Below are 15,006 nucleotides of genomic sequence, written 5' to 3'. Positions count from 1 at the left end.
TCTTAAAAACATGAAACAACAGTAAAATTGTCGATGGGTTGATAGATCGTTTGATCAGAAGATCACAATAGACAGACAGGCAGCACCGTGTTTGAAATTGAAGCCTAGCGTATTTATTTTTTTGTTGACAAAAACACATACACACACACACACTTATGCAGCCCACACACACACATTGTATTTGTGATTTAACTGAATGAGTTCTTAGTTTATGAAATATCTAAATAACGAGTTGGACTGGCTTTGAGAATCTCAGAGAGAGGCACTTGCAAGAAGAGAGTTAGTCAGAATACTGAAAGAGAGGGAGACAAGGAGTTTGAGATTCAGCAAGTTTCCAGCAGGGATTTAACTTTTCATTGTTCACGCACACACACATACACATATACACACAAACATTCCTGAGCAAAGTCTTTGATTTTTCATATGTATGTATGTTAACTATGTTACATATATGATTTGGCATTATATGGATTGCCTATATGCTAACAATCTATATAGAATTATATATATATATATAAATACAAAATGAAAACACAACGCCAAAAGTCTTCCTAAGCCTAAACCAAAACAAAAAGTGCAGTGCATGTTTTCCTATCATATAAAAAAAAAACACAACAACAACAACAACTATCATAGATATGATTTATATACTCTCTCTTTCTATTTAATTTGTACAATATGTAATTTGCTTTAGACTGAATACCAAAATGGAAAATGAAACAATAAAAGAAAACCAATTGAATTCAAATGAAAATGCAGGATTTACAAACATCACACAGACAGACACACACACACACACACACAGACACACTATAGTAGCAAGCGTCAAAGTAAAGCAAAGCAAAGATCAACGGAAAGAGGACAGCAAATGGGGCAAAGAAATATTTTGCATAAACATTCCAAGAGCAAGGGCAAGAACTAAGCAATTTTTTTTTGAATATTTTAATAAATGAAAGAACAAGACGCCACTGCAAATAGGGAAATCCAATCAACAGCAACTGGATAAACAAGAATCACAAATACAAGAGAAATGTCAAGAGTTTTGTTTTTAAGTTTTCCATATGTCTCACAATTGTCTTCTCTCAAACCCACACAAATACACACACACATCCGCCCCTCGACAGCCCCTACTTTTAGTTTATGTATTTCTACACAATGTGCAATTTTCTTTTATTTCGTTCAATTTTATAATATTTATTTTTGAAGTTTTCTTCATTTTGCAAACATTTTTGCGCTGTTTTTAGGCAGATAAAAAAACATTAAAATTTAGGTTATTTTTAAACGAATAGAAGATTGTGAGAACAGGAAGAATGGAAGTAGACGAAAGTAAAGAGAAAAGGAATCTTAGCTGCGAGAGTTTAGAAAGCCGTACTTTAAGCCAAGTTAACGGGGCAGACTACAAAGTTCCCCGCAAAAGCATAAAACACATGTTGTAGATGATTATAAAAGAAAGAAGTAAACATAAAAGAAGACGATTGTGGCTAAGGATTAAGAGTAGGAGTAGGAGTAGGAGTAGAACTAGTAGGAGAGACAACAGCAACAACAACTTAGTAACTAAGATCAAAGCACTAGAGTTTAAGTTTAGCTGAGCTAAGTATAGATTTGACAAGAGCGTTGCGTTGATTAAGGATAACAAGCAGAGCAAGAAGAAGAAGAAGAGAAAAGAAAGGAAATGAGGAGCCAGCAGCAGAAGTGAAGTGTAGCTGATGTAGTAAATATGATTTTTAATTGGTAGTAATTAGTTGATTAGCGTGAAGAGGAAGACGATGCGGACGCTGACGAATGAAACGAGACGAGAGGAATAGAAATTTGTAGTTTTTGTGTAGTTAGAGAGGCGTAAACAGTGTTGGGAAACGAAGGGTCGTCACGTTCGGATTAGTTTTAATTTTGCATATAGAATCGATTCACAGACCGATCGTCTAATTGGCAAGCAGCAGAGAAGTTTATTACGAATACATATATATTTTTTTTAATTACAATTTTTTATTCTATTTCTGACAAAAAAAAAACCAAACTTTATGAAAAAAAAACTTGTTTGTTTTGCGTCTGTATTTTGTTTTAATTTAATGCGTTTTACTTTAGTTTTTTAACTAATTTTAAGTAGTTAATTTATTATTTGTCGTAAAACAACACGAAGGAGAAGAAGAAATCATTTAAAATTTTGCCTGTTGCTCTCACAATTTGAAGAGTGAAAGTGACAAAAAGAAATTGAAAATTGAATTTGAATTTGAACTTGAAGAATGTGTTGAAAGTAATTTTTAAAGCGAAATGTCTAGTGCGTAAAATTGAAAACTAAACAACAACAAAAAACTTTGAATAAAAAACTTAAAAACCAAAAAAAAAAATAAATAAATAAATAAAAAACAAAAATTTAACTGTTTTTCATTTAAGTTTTCTGTTTGACATCATTTGCTTCATTGTTTCTCACATATATATATATTTTGTTATATCCCCTACTCCCTGGACCTTGTTTATAGTTAAATGTTTGCTATATATAAGTTAAGGAGAATAAGCTTAATTGATCTAACTCCAAACTAGTTTCCAGTAACAATTATAAATGAATTGAATTGTGTTTTAAACAGAGGGCAACAAGAACAACTTAGTCTTAGCTAAGTCGGCGGGAAAGTGAAAATGGAAAATAGAAAAGAATAAATATGAGAAGAAGAAGAAAAGAAGAAAAAAACATTTTTTAATTAAGCCAATTTAAGGAAATGATGAATATATATATATTTTTTTGAAACTTTTTTGACAAAACCAAAAAAACAAAAAAAAAAAAAGAAACAAAATACAATGAAATGAGAAAAGAGAGAAAAACATTAAACAAATGCATATAAAGAAAGAATCAAGAGGCAGAGATCTAATAAATGATAAAAATGCAGGCAAATAAAGGTAAAAACAACAACAACAACAACATCGTAGTGAAAGGTCAAGAAACAAGCTCATTAAATTTAAAAAGCAAACACGACGACAAAAGCGTAAAAATGTAGTTCTAAGTAAAACTTGAAAGTAAACATTAAAACAAAACAAAAAAGGCTCGCGCAGAGAAGCAGCTAATTAAACTTAGATGAAAAGATGATAGAAAAACTAAAAAAAAGAAGAAAAAGAAGAAAATAAACAAAACAAAAACGAGTTAAGATGAAGAAATGATCAGCGCTCAGCCGTGCGCAAAGTAAAATGTAAATTTCGCTTGTTGCTATTTTTAAGTTTTAAATCAAAGTCTTTTAAAGAACTTTATTCATTTCTCTTGTAAAACGATAAAACGTGAAGCTAACTATATCTCCTCTCTTTGTAACTCTCCACAAAAAAAAAGTATATATAGAAGAAAAAACAAAAAAATGATAACCCCTTTCGAATCTCTGTGTATTTTTTAAGGTATTATTTTTTGCATCAATGTGACGCTTGAAAGCATTTTTTACATGCATATGGAAAAGAATTGTATTTAAACACTAGAAAAGGCAGACAACAAAAATAAAGACAAAGATTGAGATGATAAGCAAACGATGCAAACAACTTTGCTAAAACTTTCAAATTTATAATGCGTACTTTTTGTGCGCTAAAAACTTTAATGCAAAAAATCATACATTAAAAAAATAAATTGGAGCTAAGGAGGTAAAGTTTAAATGACAAAAAAATGAAAACGCAAAAAAAATATTAAATGAAAAATTAAAAAAAAAAAAAAATTAGTTTAAGCAAAACATTTTGCAGCTTTTGTGCTTATTTCGCTTAAGAAAAGTAAGACTAGTTGAAAAAAAAAATTAAATCTAATTGTAAGTAAAGAAAAAAATGAAAGAACGAGGAAACATTGAGCGCAGGTGCAGCAAGCAGGTGCAGAAAAGCATTAAACAGAAAATAGCAAAAGAATAAAAACAAAAAACATGAAGAACATACAAAGTAAAAATGTCTCTTTAAAAACACTAAAGAGCAAATGCTGTCATCCAAAAAAAAATTTAAAAAAGTAAAAAAAATACAAAAAAAAAAAAAAAGAAACTGAACTTTTTCTGAATCAATAAAAAACAAATTGATTTTCTGTAAGAAAACAAACGCTATTGATGTTTTTACTTTAAAGCGGGTTTATGTGCTGGAAAAGAATGGGCTTCTTCAGCTTGTTGGTGGATCAATATCATGCTTTGGGGGTGGCTGCTGAGACACCCTTAACAACGGAGGTCTGCAAAGTGCGGGCAAATGGCCGCAGGCAACAAGTTCACACACAGCTCCAAGCCTTTTAGACTGGACCCGTAATATCTGCGCTGGCCGGAACTTCCCCTAAAATACGCAACAGTGGGGGGGGGGCACAAAATATGAAAAGCCTATGGCACATCCACACACATTTATATATATGTGTATGTATGTATCTGTGTGTGTGTGTTTGTATGCGCACAAAGCCGTAAGGATGAACCGAAAAATGTTGACAGCAATTCAGCCTACAAGTTTTGCTGCGAACCTGTTCGTTTGACTTGTTTGATGGTTTTATGAGTGTCAAAACTCGACAGCTTAATAGACGTTTTTATGACAGCAATCGCATTTTCCGCCATCAAAGCTCCCACTACCCTATAAAGCTAGCATATAACAGCCAGTCATCTATACACACGCACACACATACACTGATTTGTTTGTAAATATGTATGTGTACGCACATGCATAGTCTGTAGGTATTTTTATACAAACGCAAAACTGGCTGCTGTGAGCCATCATCAGTGTTGTCAGTTTAGCTAATTTTAGGCAGGTCTAGCCTATTTGAGAGTGGTTTAGCCTATGGTGTGTCTCTCTGTGTATATAAGAGTCCTTCTCTTTGTCTGTCTGCCCAACAAACGAAAGGGACAAAGAGTAACTAAAAATAGCAAAAGATCATCACAGTTTGCATTTATTTTTGAGTAACACGAAGTAAGAGCAATAGAGAGTAAACCGAAGCTGTAGAGAGTAAACCGAAGTACGAACACTCGCAACAGCAGAGAGTGTTCCCATTGGTGTCGGGCCCAGCATTTGAGCGTAACTAAGTGCTTGAGTTAAACTCTCCCTATATAAAGGGCAGTAGCTGTAGCAAATCTTCAGTCGCCCAGGCCTGGTGGGGGTGAGTCGTGCCGTGCAGTGTGATCGCTTAGCTAAGCATTAAATATTTGGAGGAAATACTTGGGGGAAAATATATTGCGGAAATTTGGCGAAACTTTTATCAAGTCAGGTATTATAAATAGTAGTATAAAAAATTGTTAGTATTTTTTATTATTATGTATAAATTACTATTTTATATATACATACATATATTACTATTTTTTTTATATATGTATATTTCTATATATATATTTTTTTATATATATATATATATATATTTTTTTTTTGCACTTTTCATTTAGCCCGCTATTGCAGCATATTTCCCATTCATAGCTCAACAGCAAGCAACACTGACCGGCATTGACACCGGAACAAGCGCCAACATCAATACCGGCATGCGTGTGCCTGTGTGAGTGTGTGTGAGAGCGCCTCTTGCACTCACTCTCTCTGGCTGTGACAAAGAAATGTAAACAACAATAACTACAGCGCGCGTACACACACAGTCGCACGCACGCGTGTATGCCTTGTTGTGTACTTGCTTACCGTTATTTCGTTTGGGTCTCTCGTTTTTGTTGTGGCCGCTGCTTTTTCGCGATTCTGTTCGCCTGGTCGTTTGTTGTTTTTTGTAGTAGTTGTGTGTGACGACGAGACCGACGGCAGTGTTAGAGAAGGGCATTGCCATCGGGCGACGTCAGTGCGAGCGCAGCTGCTGCGGGACAGGCGGGTGGTTGTGCTACTTAGCGAATCATCAATTTATTTGAATTATGTGGTATGCTATCGGAAATATTATTGTCAGCCATTATTTTCATTGCGAATATACATGTTTTCCATTATTATTAAATATTTTAAGAAAGCCATAAACAATTGCAGTAACATATCAACAAAACATCTGGCAGCCTTGATTAGCGTTGTTCACGACCCATAGATGGCGCTACTGTATTTTTGAAGAAAAACGACGAATAAACAAATTTATTGTATGCTTTTAATGTTACCCGCATTTATGTGGATTTCTATTTAGTTTTTATTAATATCATTTCGTACAGACTCTTATGCATGCAATTTTAATTGTTCGTAAGCTATTTTTAAACAATAAAACCTAGCTTAAGATCATGCGAGAGCAGAGCGCAGAATAAATCGTACAAAAATGAAGACCGCTAACTGTAAGTGTTAACTGTTTTACATCGATTTCACTCACTGTTTACCGCTATTGCCACATATAATTGTAATTGAATTTGGTTAAACAAGATGTTGCCATGGAAACGATGAAAATTGTCGCGCTTGCAAACCGTTAACAAATTAATGCTAAGAACCGAACTATTTAAAAACAAAATCATACAAAAAACTTTACACATATGATGGCCTTTCCCGCTTTGTTTCACTTGCCACCAAAGCCGCCCATCAGGTTCCCCAGTCCGCCTAGGCCACCCGCCGCGCCCTGTTGCAACTGGCGCATCATATTTTGAAGGCCACCAACGCCACCCATTTGCTGCAGCATGCGGGGATCAATCATCTTGGCCATCTGCTGATTAAGCTTGGCCATTTGCGTGGGATTCACATTTTTAGTCATGTCGCCTTGTTTGAAGAGGCCCTTAACGCCACCCATTTTCTTAACGACTGCAGCAAATTTCGTGTAGTGGGCTATCAGCTCCTTGACCTCTCGCTCAATGACTCCTGCGCCATGTGCCACACGGGTGCAACGTGTAGGCTGCTTGCTGAAGAGTTTCGCCCCGTCACGGTTGTCCAGTTCACTGTCGGACATACTGTCCATCATTGTCATCATGCGCTTGATGCGCGCCATCGACTCCTGTTCGCCACCCTTGGTCATGAAGTCTTGTGAGAAACCGGGTATCATGTTCATAATCTGTGAGAAAGGTCCCATTTTCAGGATATTCTGGAACTGCTCGTACATGTCGCGTATGGTGAAATGGCCATGCTTGATCTTCTCCAGCAACTCTTCGTTGCCGTCTAGTTTCAGTTCATTCACCTGTTCAACACATGTAATACTTCGTTAAATAGTAGGGGAGCGTGTTGTATTATAATTACCTTGTCTATCAGTCCCTCAATGTCACCCATGCCCAGAAGTTTGCTCACAAAAGGTTTCGTTTTGAAGGGCTCCAAGTCATCAATGTGCTCGCCAGTGCCAATAAAGATAATAGGTGACTGAGTGGCAGCCACAGCAGAGAGAGCACCACCACCCTTAGCATGGCCGTCCAACTTTGTGATAATCACGGAACCGATATCCACTTTCTCTTTGAAGGCCTTCGCTTGAGCTTCGCAAGCCTGTCCAATCGTGGCATCCATTACGAAAATGATATTGTCCGGGTTGACCGCATTTGCTACCGCCAACATTTCCTCGAACAGCGACTCTTCCTGCTTATGTCTGCCCGATGTGTCCACAATAATCATTTCGAATCCTTCGCGCTTGAACATGTCCACTCCTTCTTGTGCTATGACCACAGGATCGATTTCTGTGTAGCTGCCATAGAATGGAATGCGCGCCTTGGTCGCATTCTGCTTGATCTGATCGTAGGCACCTGCACGGAACGTATCCGCGCACACGAGGCACGACTTCCAATTACGTTTCTGGTAGTGATAGGCTAGCTTAGTACATGTGGTTGTTTTACCGGAGCCCTGCAGTCCCACAAACATGATCACATTGGCCTTGCCTTTGACTGGCAGATATGGCTTGACACCAGGATCCACCAGTTTGATGAGCTCCTTGAACACGGCGGACTGTATCATGCGGCGTTTGTTCAACCCTCCGGCCATTTCATCAAAGTCGATGACTGCTCGTACATTCTCGCGCAGCTGCTTCACCTGCCGTATGTTTACATCGGCCTCTAGCAGCGCAGCGCATATCTCTTTCAGCATAGCACTTAGGGCTTCCTCATTGATGACGGTGGCTTTGCTGAGCGAATGCAGCGCCGTCGTTATTTTTCGTCCTAAATCTGCTAAAACCATCTTGGCGTATTACGTGATACGTTAACTGTATTGCAGCGGCGTGCGTTTTAATTTAGTTGCCTTATATGCAAAACAAAACATGCGAATTGAAAACGAGTTAACTTTTGATTTTCTCTGACACGTCAAATGTCGAACACAAAGAAGAAGTTGAGACTGACAGTCAAATGGACATGTGCAAATGTCAAAACAATATGAGTCTGAGCTTGTGTGAATGTCAAATATTTGCCAGTCAGCTGTTTGCGTTTACTGTGAATGCCAGTCGTGCTGTTGGTTTCTTTTAAAATTAAGGCGCTCAGTTTGTAATTCGTAATTAAATGGGCGTGAAGGAATTATGGAGCATTTTAACACCTTATGCAGATCGCAAACCAATATGCGAACTACGCGGCAAGAAGGTTGCCATAGATCTGGCTGGATGGGTGTGCGAAAGTCTTAATGTAGTTGATTATTTTGTGCATCCGCGGCATCATTTAAAGTAAGTTCTGGAAAAATGATTTATATATGTATGTATTCATTTACTGCAGGCCTTCCACAGGAATCTCTTCTTTCGTACGTGTTACCTTATTTGGGAACAGGTAACGCCCGTATTTGTATTGGAAGGAGTCGCGCCCAAGCTTAAGAGTCAGGTAATAGCTAAACGCAATGAGCTGCAATTTCGTGGTGCGCGACCCAAGGATAAGGACAAAGATGCAGCGATGCCCACACAAGCGGTAGCCAAAAACGACAAAGGACGCACTCGTTTTAACCATGTACTCAAACAGTGCGAGAATCTACTGCTGTCTATGGGCATACAATGCGTTCAGGGTCCGGGAGAAGCTGAAGCGTATTGTGCATTTCTTAACAAGCATGGCGTGAGTTCAGTTGCTTACTTTACATGGTTAAATGAATAATACGTAATTACCTAAGTTAGTGGATGGTGTTATAAGCCAGGACTCCGACTGCTTTGCGTACGGTGCGGTGCGTGTCTACCGAAACTTCTCCGTGTCCACTCAGGGCGCTCAAGCTGCAGCTGGTGGCGCAGTAGATATTTATGATATGCAAGAGATTTGCAATCACATGGATTTCGGGCAGAATAAAGTTATTGTCATGGCCTTGCTTTGCGGCTGCGATTATTGCCCCGATGGCATAGGCGGCATAGGAAAGGATGGCGTACTTAAGCTCTTTAACAAGTACAAAGAATCCGATATATTGGATAAGTAAATCATTTTCCAGTATCATTTCCATATCACTTTTTCAAAAGTTTCCTGTTCAGATTACGCAATTGGCGTTCCGAGACTGATAAATATAATGCACTGGAGTTGCGCGTGGACGACAAATCCATTTGTAGCAATTGCGGTCATATTGGACGCACACAAAGCCATACAAAAAGCGGATGCGGCGTCTGTCGCACACATCGCGGCTGTGATGAAACCCTATGGAAGTAAGTAAGCTGGTTAGCTGTGTGCCTAAACCTAATATTATATTATACTCCTCAGAGAACAACGGCTGTCTATCAAGGCGGAACTGACATTGCGTAAAAAGGCTCTGCTGGATGTAGACTTTCCTAATGAAGAGATCATATCGGAATTCCTTACTGAGCCCGCAAAACTTCCCAATTTGGTGCTGGACTGGCGGCAGCCCAATATCGTGAAATTTATCAAACAGATTGGACATCTTTTGCAGTGGCCAGAAATCTACTGCTTTCAAAAGTTTTTTCCTTTGCTCACTCGCTGGCAAGTGCAGCAGCCAAAGGAAGCCCTTGCACTGGTCCAGCCGCAGGAGATTATCAAGAAGCGCACAGTGAAGGGAATCGCCAGTCTTGAGTTGCGTTGGGAGGACACTAGTGGCTGCTTCAAAGGACTTATACCGCATGATCAAATTGAAGAATTCAAACTGGATCATCCAAAGGGCATGGAGGAACTTTACTACACTGTTGAGCCATTGGACATGTTGCAGGCTACCTATCCAGATATGGTAGCTGCCTTTATCAAATCCAAGGAGAAGCCACCCAAAAAGACAGCAACGCGTAAGAAGAAAGTTAATTCAGATCCGCCGCTCAGTGCACTTGAGAATCTGTCGGATTTGGCAGCCACAACAGCAGAGATTATCACAAAACCCAAGCGTGGAAAAAAGAAGATGACTACTAATCCAACAGCGAATGGGCAAAAAACAATGCAGCACTTCCTCAAACAGAAAGAGAATACACCTATTAAGTCCTCTCGTCAGCTGGCGAACCAATGCTCCACGCCTCTTAACAAGCACTTGCCCTCTGATTTGGAGAGCGACGCCGAATTTGATATGTCCGACATTATCAATGGTATTGTTTCCAATCCGCAAGCAGTGCCTGCTGTGACCAAGCACGACGGATACCAGCTCCACTATGAACCGTTAGCGGAGGATTTAAGCCTTCGTTTAGCGCAACTGAGCTTGGACAAGCATGATGTGTCACACCAACAAAGCTTACTGATAGATGATGTAGACTTGCTAGTTCAAAAGCGCCGCGATATCTCCATGAGGACTGAGAGTATGCCATCTGCCAAGCGCTACTCATTAGATGACAGCTTTGATCTGTTGGTCAAGGGCGATCTAAAGAAAGTGCCACACCTGGTCAAGACACCCGTGGAACGTTTCAAGCAGCAGCATCGCCTGTCCACTGCGAACAAGTCCAAGCAACTGCCGTCTATCAAGCCAACAGCAAATGTCAGTTACTTCTTTAATCAAAGTGTTGAAGGTGCCGATGCTTTCGAGCAGTTGATGGAGTCAAGTTTGAAGGACTCGGAAGAGGATTTGGTGGTAATCAGTGACAGCGATTAAGTTTTTCACTTTATGTACATCTAATAGTCTGCAATATATTCTCGCTAACAAGAGCAAACTTAAAGCTTGCGTTTGTTCTGGGGCAAATTAGAATTCCAAATAACGTTTGGCATAGAGTTGAGCATTGCGCATCGCTTGCTCCAATTGCTCCTCGAATTGTGTGTTAACTTTACGGCCTTTCATGTTGCAGACGACTTCAGGATTCTGACCTTTAGGCGCAGCCACTTGGCCATTAAAAGTTTCTGCAAAGGATTGCAGCCAAAGCGAAGCATTAAATTGCTTGCTGATGCAGTTCTGAAAAGATAGGATAAGTCGATAAGTTATATAAGAATAAAATGACTGGATTTACCTGCGGCACACAGCAGCGCGCTTTGACTATGTTATCACACATGCTTACAACCAGAATGGGACGATCTGTGCATAATTTCGTGGCACGTTGCAGGGGAATCTCCTCAACCAGTGCCGAGCTGCTTATAAAGTGTAGGATGTAGGGATGCGTATCAAGTGGCTTTTCGAGTAGTAAATTTCGCATTTCCACTTCCACAAATTCTCTGTAAAACGAGACATTAGTTAGTGCCTGAAATAGTAATTCGGTACACCTACTTAAGGGTTGTGCGCGATGTCTCCTTAAGTCTACGTAGCATTTCATTGATGCGATCGAGCGTGTCCATCTTGAAAGCATAGGGCAGCTTTATGTCCGAGTGCAGAATGTTGTGGCGTATGGTCTGCAGTTCGGTTTCCGTGGCGTTTGTTAGCTTGTCTGTTTGAAACTGATTTTCCAACACGTCCACACGATGACGAAGCAGTGCTGCTGTTTTTAGAACCTATACGAGAAGAGAAAATATTAGTTTGAGAAGTTGGACAGAAGAGTTCGACAGCTTACATTCTCTGCAGCCTGTCCAGCTACAGCTGTAAAGGCATAGCGAGCTCTATTGGTTTGCTTGAGATTGACAATGCAGAAGCAGGACATCTCCTTGGTGTTGGTCACATGAGTACCGCAGCACAGTTCCTTAGAGCTCAGATTTAGCTCTGGACATTGCACATGAATCAGACGCAGCCCTTGCTCAGGGTAAACTTCTCCGGGCACCATAGTGATATCGTTCTGCTGCAGCACATCGGCTGCGCTGAGCTGATGTACTTGGACGGGCGTGGCTGAGCAGATTGCGCGGCTTTATACGAAAGGTGTATTAGTTGCATAGAAGTGTGAAATATATGTAGAGCGTTACTCACTTGATCAGATCCTCAATGTGCTGCACATCGGCTTTGCTTATGCGCTTGCCCAAGAGGCCTAGCTCCAACTTGCACTGCTCACTGCTTACTGCGCTGGAAACCTGATATGTCACCTTATTGAAGAGAGATCGTATGGCGGCATTCAGCAGATGGGTGGCTATTAAGAGGGGCATTAATTTAAACAATCATTTTTCCTGCTCATATTTAATACCTACCCGTGTGGTGGCACGCATTCAGCTGACGATGCTTGGCATCTACCTCGAGCTGCACCTCATCCCCAACGGCCAGATCGAAGTCGTCGCTGGGTGTGGTCAGGCGGCAAACATGCACCACACACTCATTGAGATGCTTTACGTCAACCACTTCCAACTGATGAGGCTCCTCTGGCTTCTGCTTGTTGTGCACTATCAGCCTACCAAGATCCGATTGTTGACCACCAGATTCGAAATAGAAATTACTTGCAGCTGTGACAATTGAGAGCGTATTGAGCGACGCTTCTGGGCGAATGCGTGACACTTCCGAGTCGTCTTGCAGAATGCCCAGCACACTACTTTTCAAGATCGGGATCGCGTAGGTTTCATTTTCTTCATCATAGCTGTATATATACTTGTAACTGTTGTCAGTGGATGGCAGTCGCTTGGTGAGCTGCGCTTGTGCATCTGCGATGCGCTGCTGAAGGACCAGATCGAAGTTGCCACGGTTATTCTGTGGTTCCTTGGTTCTTAGTTTGGCCAGCGCCAATTCGGCACGATAACGATCCAAATCACAGTTCATGTTCTCCAGCTCAGCTAGCTTCAGGAAACTCTCCTCGGTCAGCCCATAGGTGTCCGTTAGCTTATATAGGAATTCACCGGGTATCGTATTGTTTGAAAAATTTGAGCGTTGCACTTGAAATTCTCGATAGGCAGGAACAAAACCAGGGCATTCCATTAGATCAATGTCATCCAGTTTGGGAAACTCAGTTAGCACCTCGGCAAAAGCCTTAGATGAGCTCTCACGCAGATTTTTGTACACCTCCTGCTCGTGGGCAATCAACTCGATGACAGCCTGCTGCTTGTTCGACATTTCAGGGTAAGCCTCGCCGAGCGTCTCGACTACAATAGGCACCAGCTGTGACAGAAGTTTATCATGTGCAAACACCTGCTCCGAGATACTGAGCGCCTTTCGTAACACGCGACGCAATTTTTGGCTGTGTATAGAAAATATTCAGTTATGAAAGAAGTTAATTCTGTTTCACTTCCAACTAACTTTTGATCCGGCAACATGCCATCGGCCAAGCAAGCTGTCACCATGCGTGCATGATCGGCAAGTATTCTATAGCTTGTGTCAAGTAACGCGGCGTTCTGATCATCGGGAAAGCTGCCGGCATACACGGGTGCCTTGGAAAGCTAATTATGAAACAAAGGCTAGATTTCACTTTGCTAATCGTTCCAGTAAATCGGTGTAAACTCACACTATGTATGGCATCAAATAACGGTGTGAAGAGATCGGTGTCGTAATTGGAGGATTTGTTCTGTAGCAGCGCAGCTAATCGCTCGAAACCCATACCCGTGTCCACGTGCTGAGCGGGCAGTTGTGTTATACTGCCATCTGCATTGCTACACATATCAGGTATTCAATAAAATATTAAATTTCTCATTGCACTGACTTTGCCACTAACCGATTGTACTGTATAAACACCAAATTCCAAAGCTCTGTGAGGTCTGGACGTCCAGCATTCACTAGCTTAGCGCGCTGCTCAATACTAGCTGGACCATCACCAGGTCTGTGATCTATGTGTATTTCAGTGCACGGTCCACACGGACCAGTTGTGCCCATTTCCCAAAAGTTGTCCTTGCAGCCGAAGGGCAAGATGCGTGCAGAAGGAAATCTGTTTGGTAAAAAGTGATTAATTTTATTAAGCATTATGTAACTAATGATCTCTTACCCCAAACTCCGCCAAATTTCGAAGCACTCCATGTCGGCTGGTATGCCAAGCAGCTCATCGCCCGCAAAGTAGGTGACATACAAACGCGAAGGATCAATGTTGTAGGGGCCGCGCAGCAGCTCCAATGCCATTGCACAAGCTTCCCGCTGCAAGAAATTTATAAGAGCAATGCCCACATATAGATGTAATAGTATTTACCTTGAAGTAATCACCAAAGGACCAGTTGCCTAGCATCTCGAAGAACGTGTGATGGTATCCATCCTGACCCACAACCGATAAGTCATTGTGCTTGCCACCGACTCGTACACATTTCTGCGAATTCACGACGCGTTTGTACGGTGCTTCAGCTGTGCCCAAAAAAATGGACTTGAACTAATGCAGGGTGTCTTATTAGCGCACAATAGATTAATCAAATTAATAATGCTTAGTGATCACCTGGTTCATGCCTGCATTGACGAATGCGACGGTGGGATCACAGAAGGGCACCACGGGACTGGAGCGCACAAATTTGTGTTCATGGTTGACCGTAAAGTAATCGATGAATGTTTTCCGAATCTCGCGTGCTGTGAGCACACGCTGTAGCTTTTTGGCCGAGTTGTACATGCCAAATTAATTGCAGTCTTAATTACATGCGAGAGCAATGTGGACCCAGCAGCTGAGCCGGTAATTAAACAACCCAATCAGATCACAATCGCACACAGCTGATCAGAATTGAAGTTCGCATGTGAACGTGTTGACATTCGCTTGTTAACGCAAGGGACTTGTGTTCTATTTTTTGGCTGAAGCAACAGCTGCATATTTTGACTAAAATATGCAACGAACAAGAATAAGGCAACAACAAAAATATTCTCGTGCTATGTGAAAATAATATGAAAAATTCAATAAAATACCTATAACACTTTGGACTCATCGACGCAACTAAATTATAGCGTATTAAGTATAATGAAATTTGAACTTTGACACTTTCGTTTCAAATCCGCTTTCACTTTTGGCCTAACATATTACCATAACCAAAAACGGCAACAATAAGACGGCGTAGTATAAAATAGCTT

The 15,006-nt window shown here is 40.6% G+C and overlaps 3 protein-coding genes across 3 annotated transcripts; 1 reads left to right on the top strand and 2 right to left on the bottom strand.

Annotated features, from left to right (window-relative positions):
* Positions 1-6,014: 6,014 nt before the first annotated feature.
* On the bottom strand, positions 6,015-8,160 carry Srp54k (signal recognition particle 54k). The gene is made up of 2 exons (XM_018100695.3): positions 7,090-8,160; positions 6,015-7,030 (listed from the first exon to the last, which is right to left on the bottom strand). The coding sequence occupies exons 1-2, from the start codon at positions 8,005-8,007 to the stop codon at positions 6,422-6,424; spliced, it is 1,527 nt and encodes a 508-aa protein (XP_017956184.1). The 5' UTR covers positions 8,008-8,160; the 3' UTR covers positions 6,015-6,421.
* A 26-nt stretch (positions 8,161-8,186) lies between these two features.
* Gen (XPG-like endonuclease) lies at positions 8,187-10,797 on the top strand. Its single transcript, XM_018100676.3, has 5 exons — positions 8,187-8,479; positions 8,540-8,855; positions 8,911-9,200; positions 9,257-9,424; positions 9,480-10,797. The coding sequence occupies exons 1-5, from the start codon at positions 8,322-8,324 to the stop codon at positions 10,795-10,797; spliced, it is 2,250 nt and encodes a 749-aa protein (XP_017956165.1). The 5' UTR covers positions 8,187-8,321.
* AlaRS-m (alanine--tRNA ligase, mitochondrial) lies at positions 10,794-14,702 on the bottom strand. The gene is made up of 12 exons (XM_018100673.3): positions 14,390-14,702; positions 14,153-14,326; positions 13,955-14,100; positions 13,688-13,897; positions 13,481-13,625; positions 13,276-13,415; positions 12,243-13,216; positions 12,028-12,184; positions 11,681-11,966; positions 11,401-11,621; positions 11,147-11,348; positions 10,794-11,091 (listed from the first exon to the last, which is right to left on the bottom strand). The coding sequence occupies exons 1-12, from the start codon at positions 14,555-14,557 to the stop codon at positions 10,885-10,887; spliced, it is 3,030 nt and encodes a 1,009-aa protein (XP_017956162.1). The 5' UTR covers positions 14,558-14,702; the 3' UTR covers positions 10,794-10,884.
* Between the last annotated feature and the right edge of the window lie 304 nt (positions 14,703-15,006).

The sequence above is a fragment of the Drosophila navojoa genome, chromosome 4 (genome assembly GCF_054131105.1).
Source record: "Drosophila navojoa isolate 15081-1374.11 chromosome 4, UAZ_NAV_1.0, whole genome shotgun sequence".
NCBI classification, from domain to species: domain Eukaryota; kingdom Metazoa; phylum Arthropoda; class Insecta; order Diptera; family Drosophilidae; genus Drosophila; species Drosophila navojoa.
The sequence above is the reverse complement of the archived record's forward strand: the minus strand, read 5'-3'. Positions and strand labels throughout refer to the sequence as shown.

Excerpts from the sequence above, each read along its gene's own strand:
- Srp54k (XM_018100695.3), bottom strand. The coding sequence starts at position 8,007 with ATGGTTTTAGCAGATTTAGGACGAAAAATAACGACGGCGCTGCATTCG. Across the intron at positions 7,031-7,089 it reads TTGAGGGACTGATAGACAAG|GTGAATGAACTGAAACTAGA; the intron begins GTAATTATAATA and ends TGTGTTGAACAG.
- Gen (XM_018100676.3), top strand. The coding sequence starts at position 8,322 with ATGGGCGTGAAGGAATTATGGAGCATTTTAACACCTTATGCAGATCGC. Across the intron at positions 9,201-9,256 it reads GAATCCGATATATTGGATAA|ATTACGCAATTGGCGTTCCG; the intron begins GTAAATCATTTT and ends TTTCCTGTTCAG. Across the intron at positions 9,425-9,479 it reads TGTGATGAAACCCTATGGAA|AGAACAACGGCTGTCTATCA; the intron begins GTAAGTAAGCTG and ends TATACTCCTCAG.
- AlaRS-m (XM_018100673.3), bottom strand. The coding sequence starts at position 14,557 with ATGTACAACTCGGCCAAAAAGCTACAGCGTGTGCTCACAGCACGCGAG. Across the intron at positions 14,101-14,152 it reads CCTTTGGTGATTACTTCAAG|CGGGAAGCTTGTGCAATGGC; the intron begins GTAAATACTATT and ends AATTTCTTGCAG. Across the intron at positions 13,217-13,275 it reads GGCATGTTGCCGGATCAAAA|CCAAAAATTGCGTCGCGTGT; the intron begins GTTAGTTGGAAG and ends TTCTATACACAG.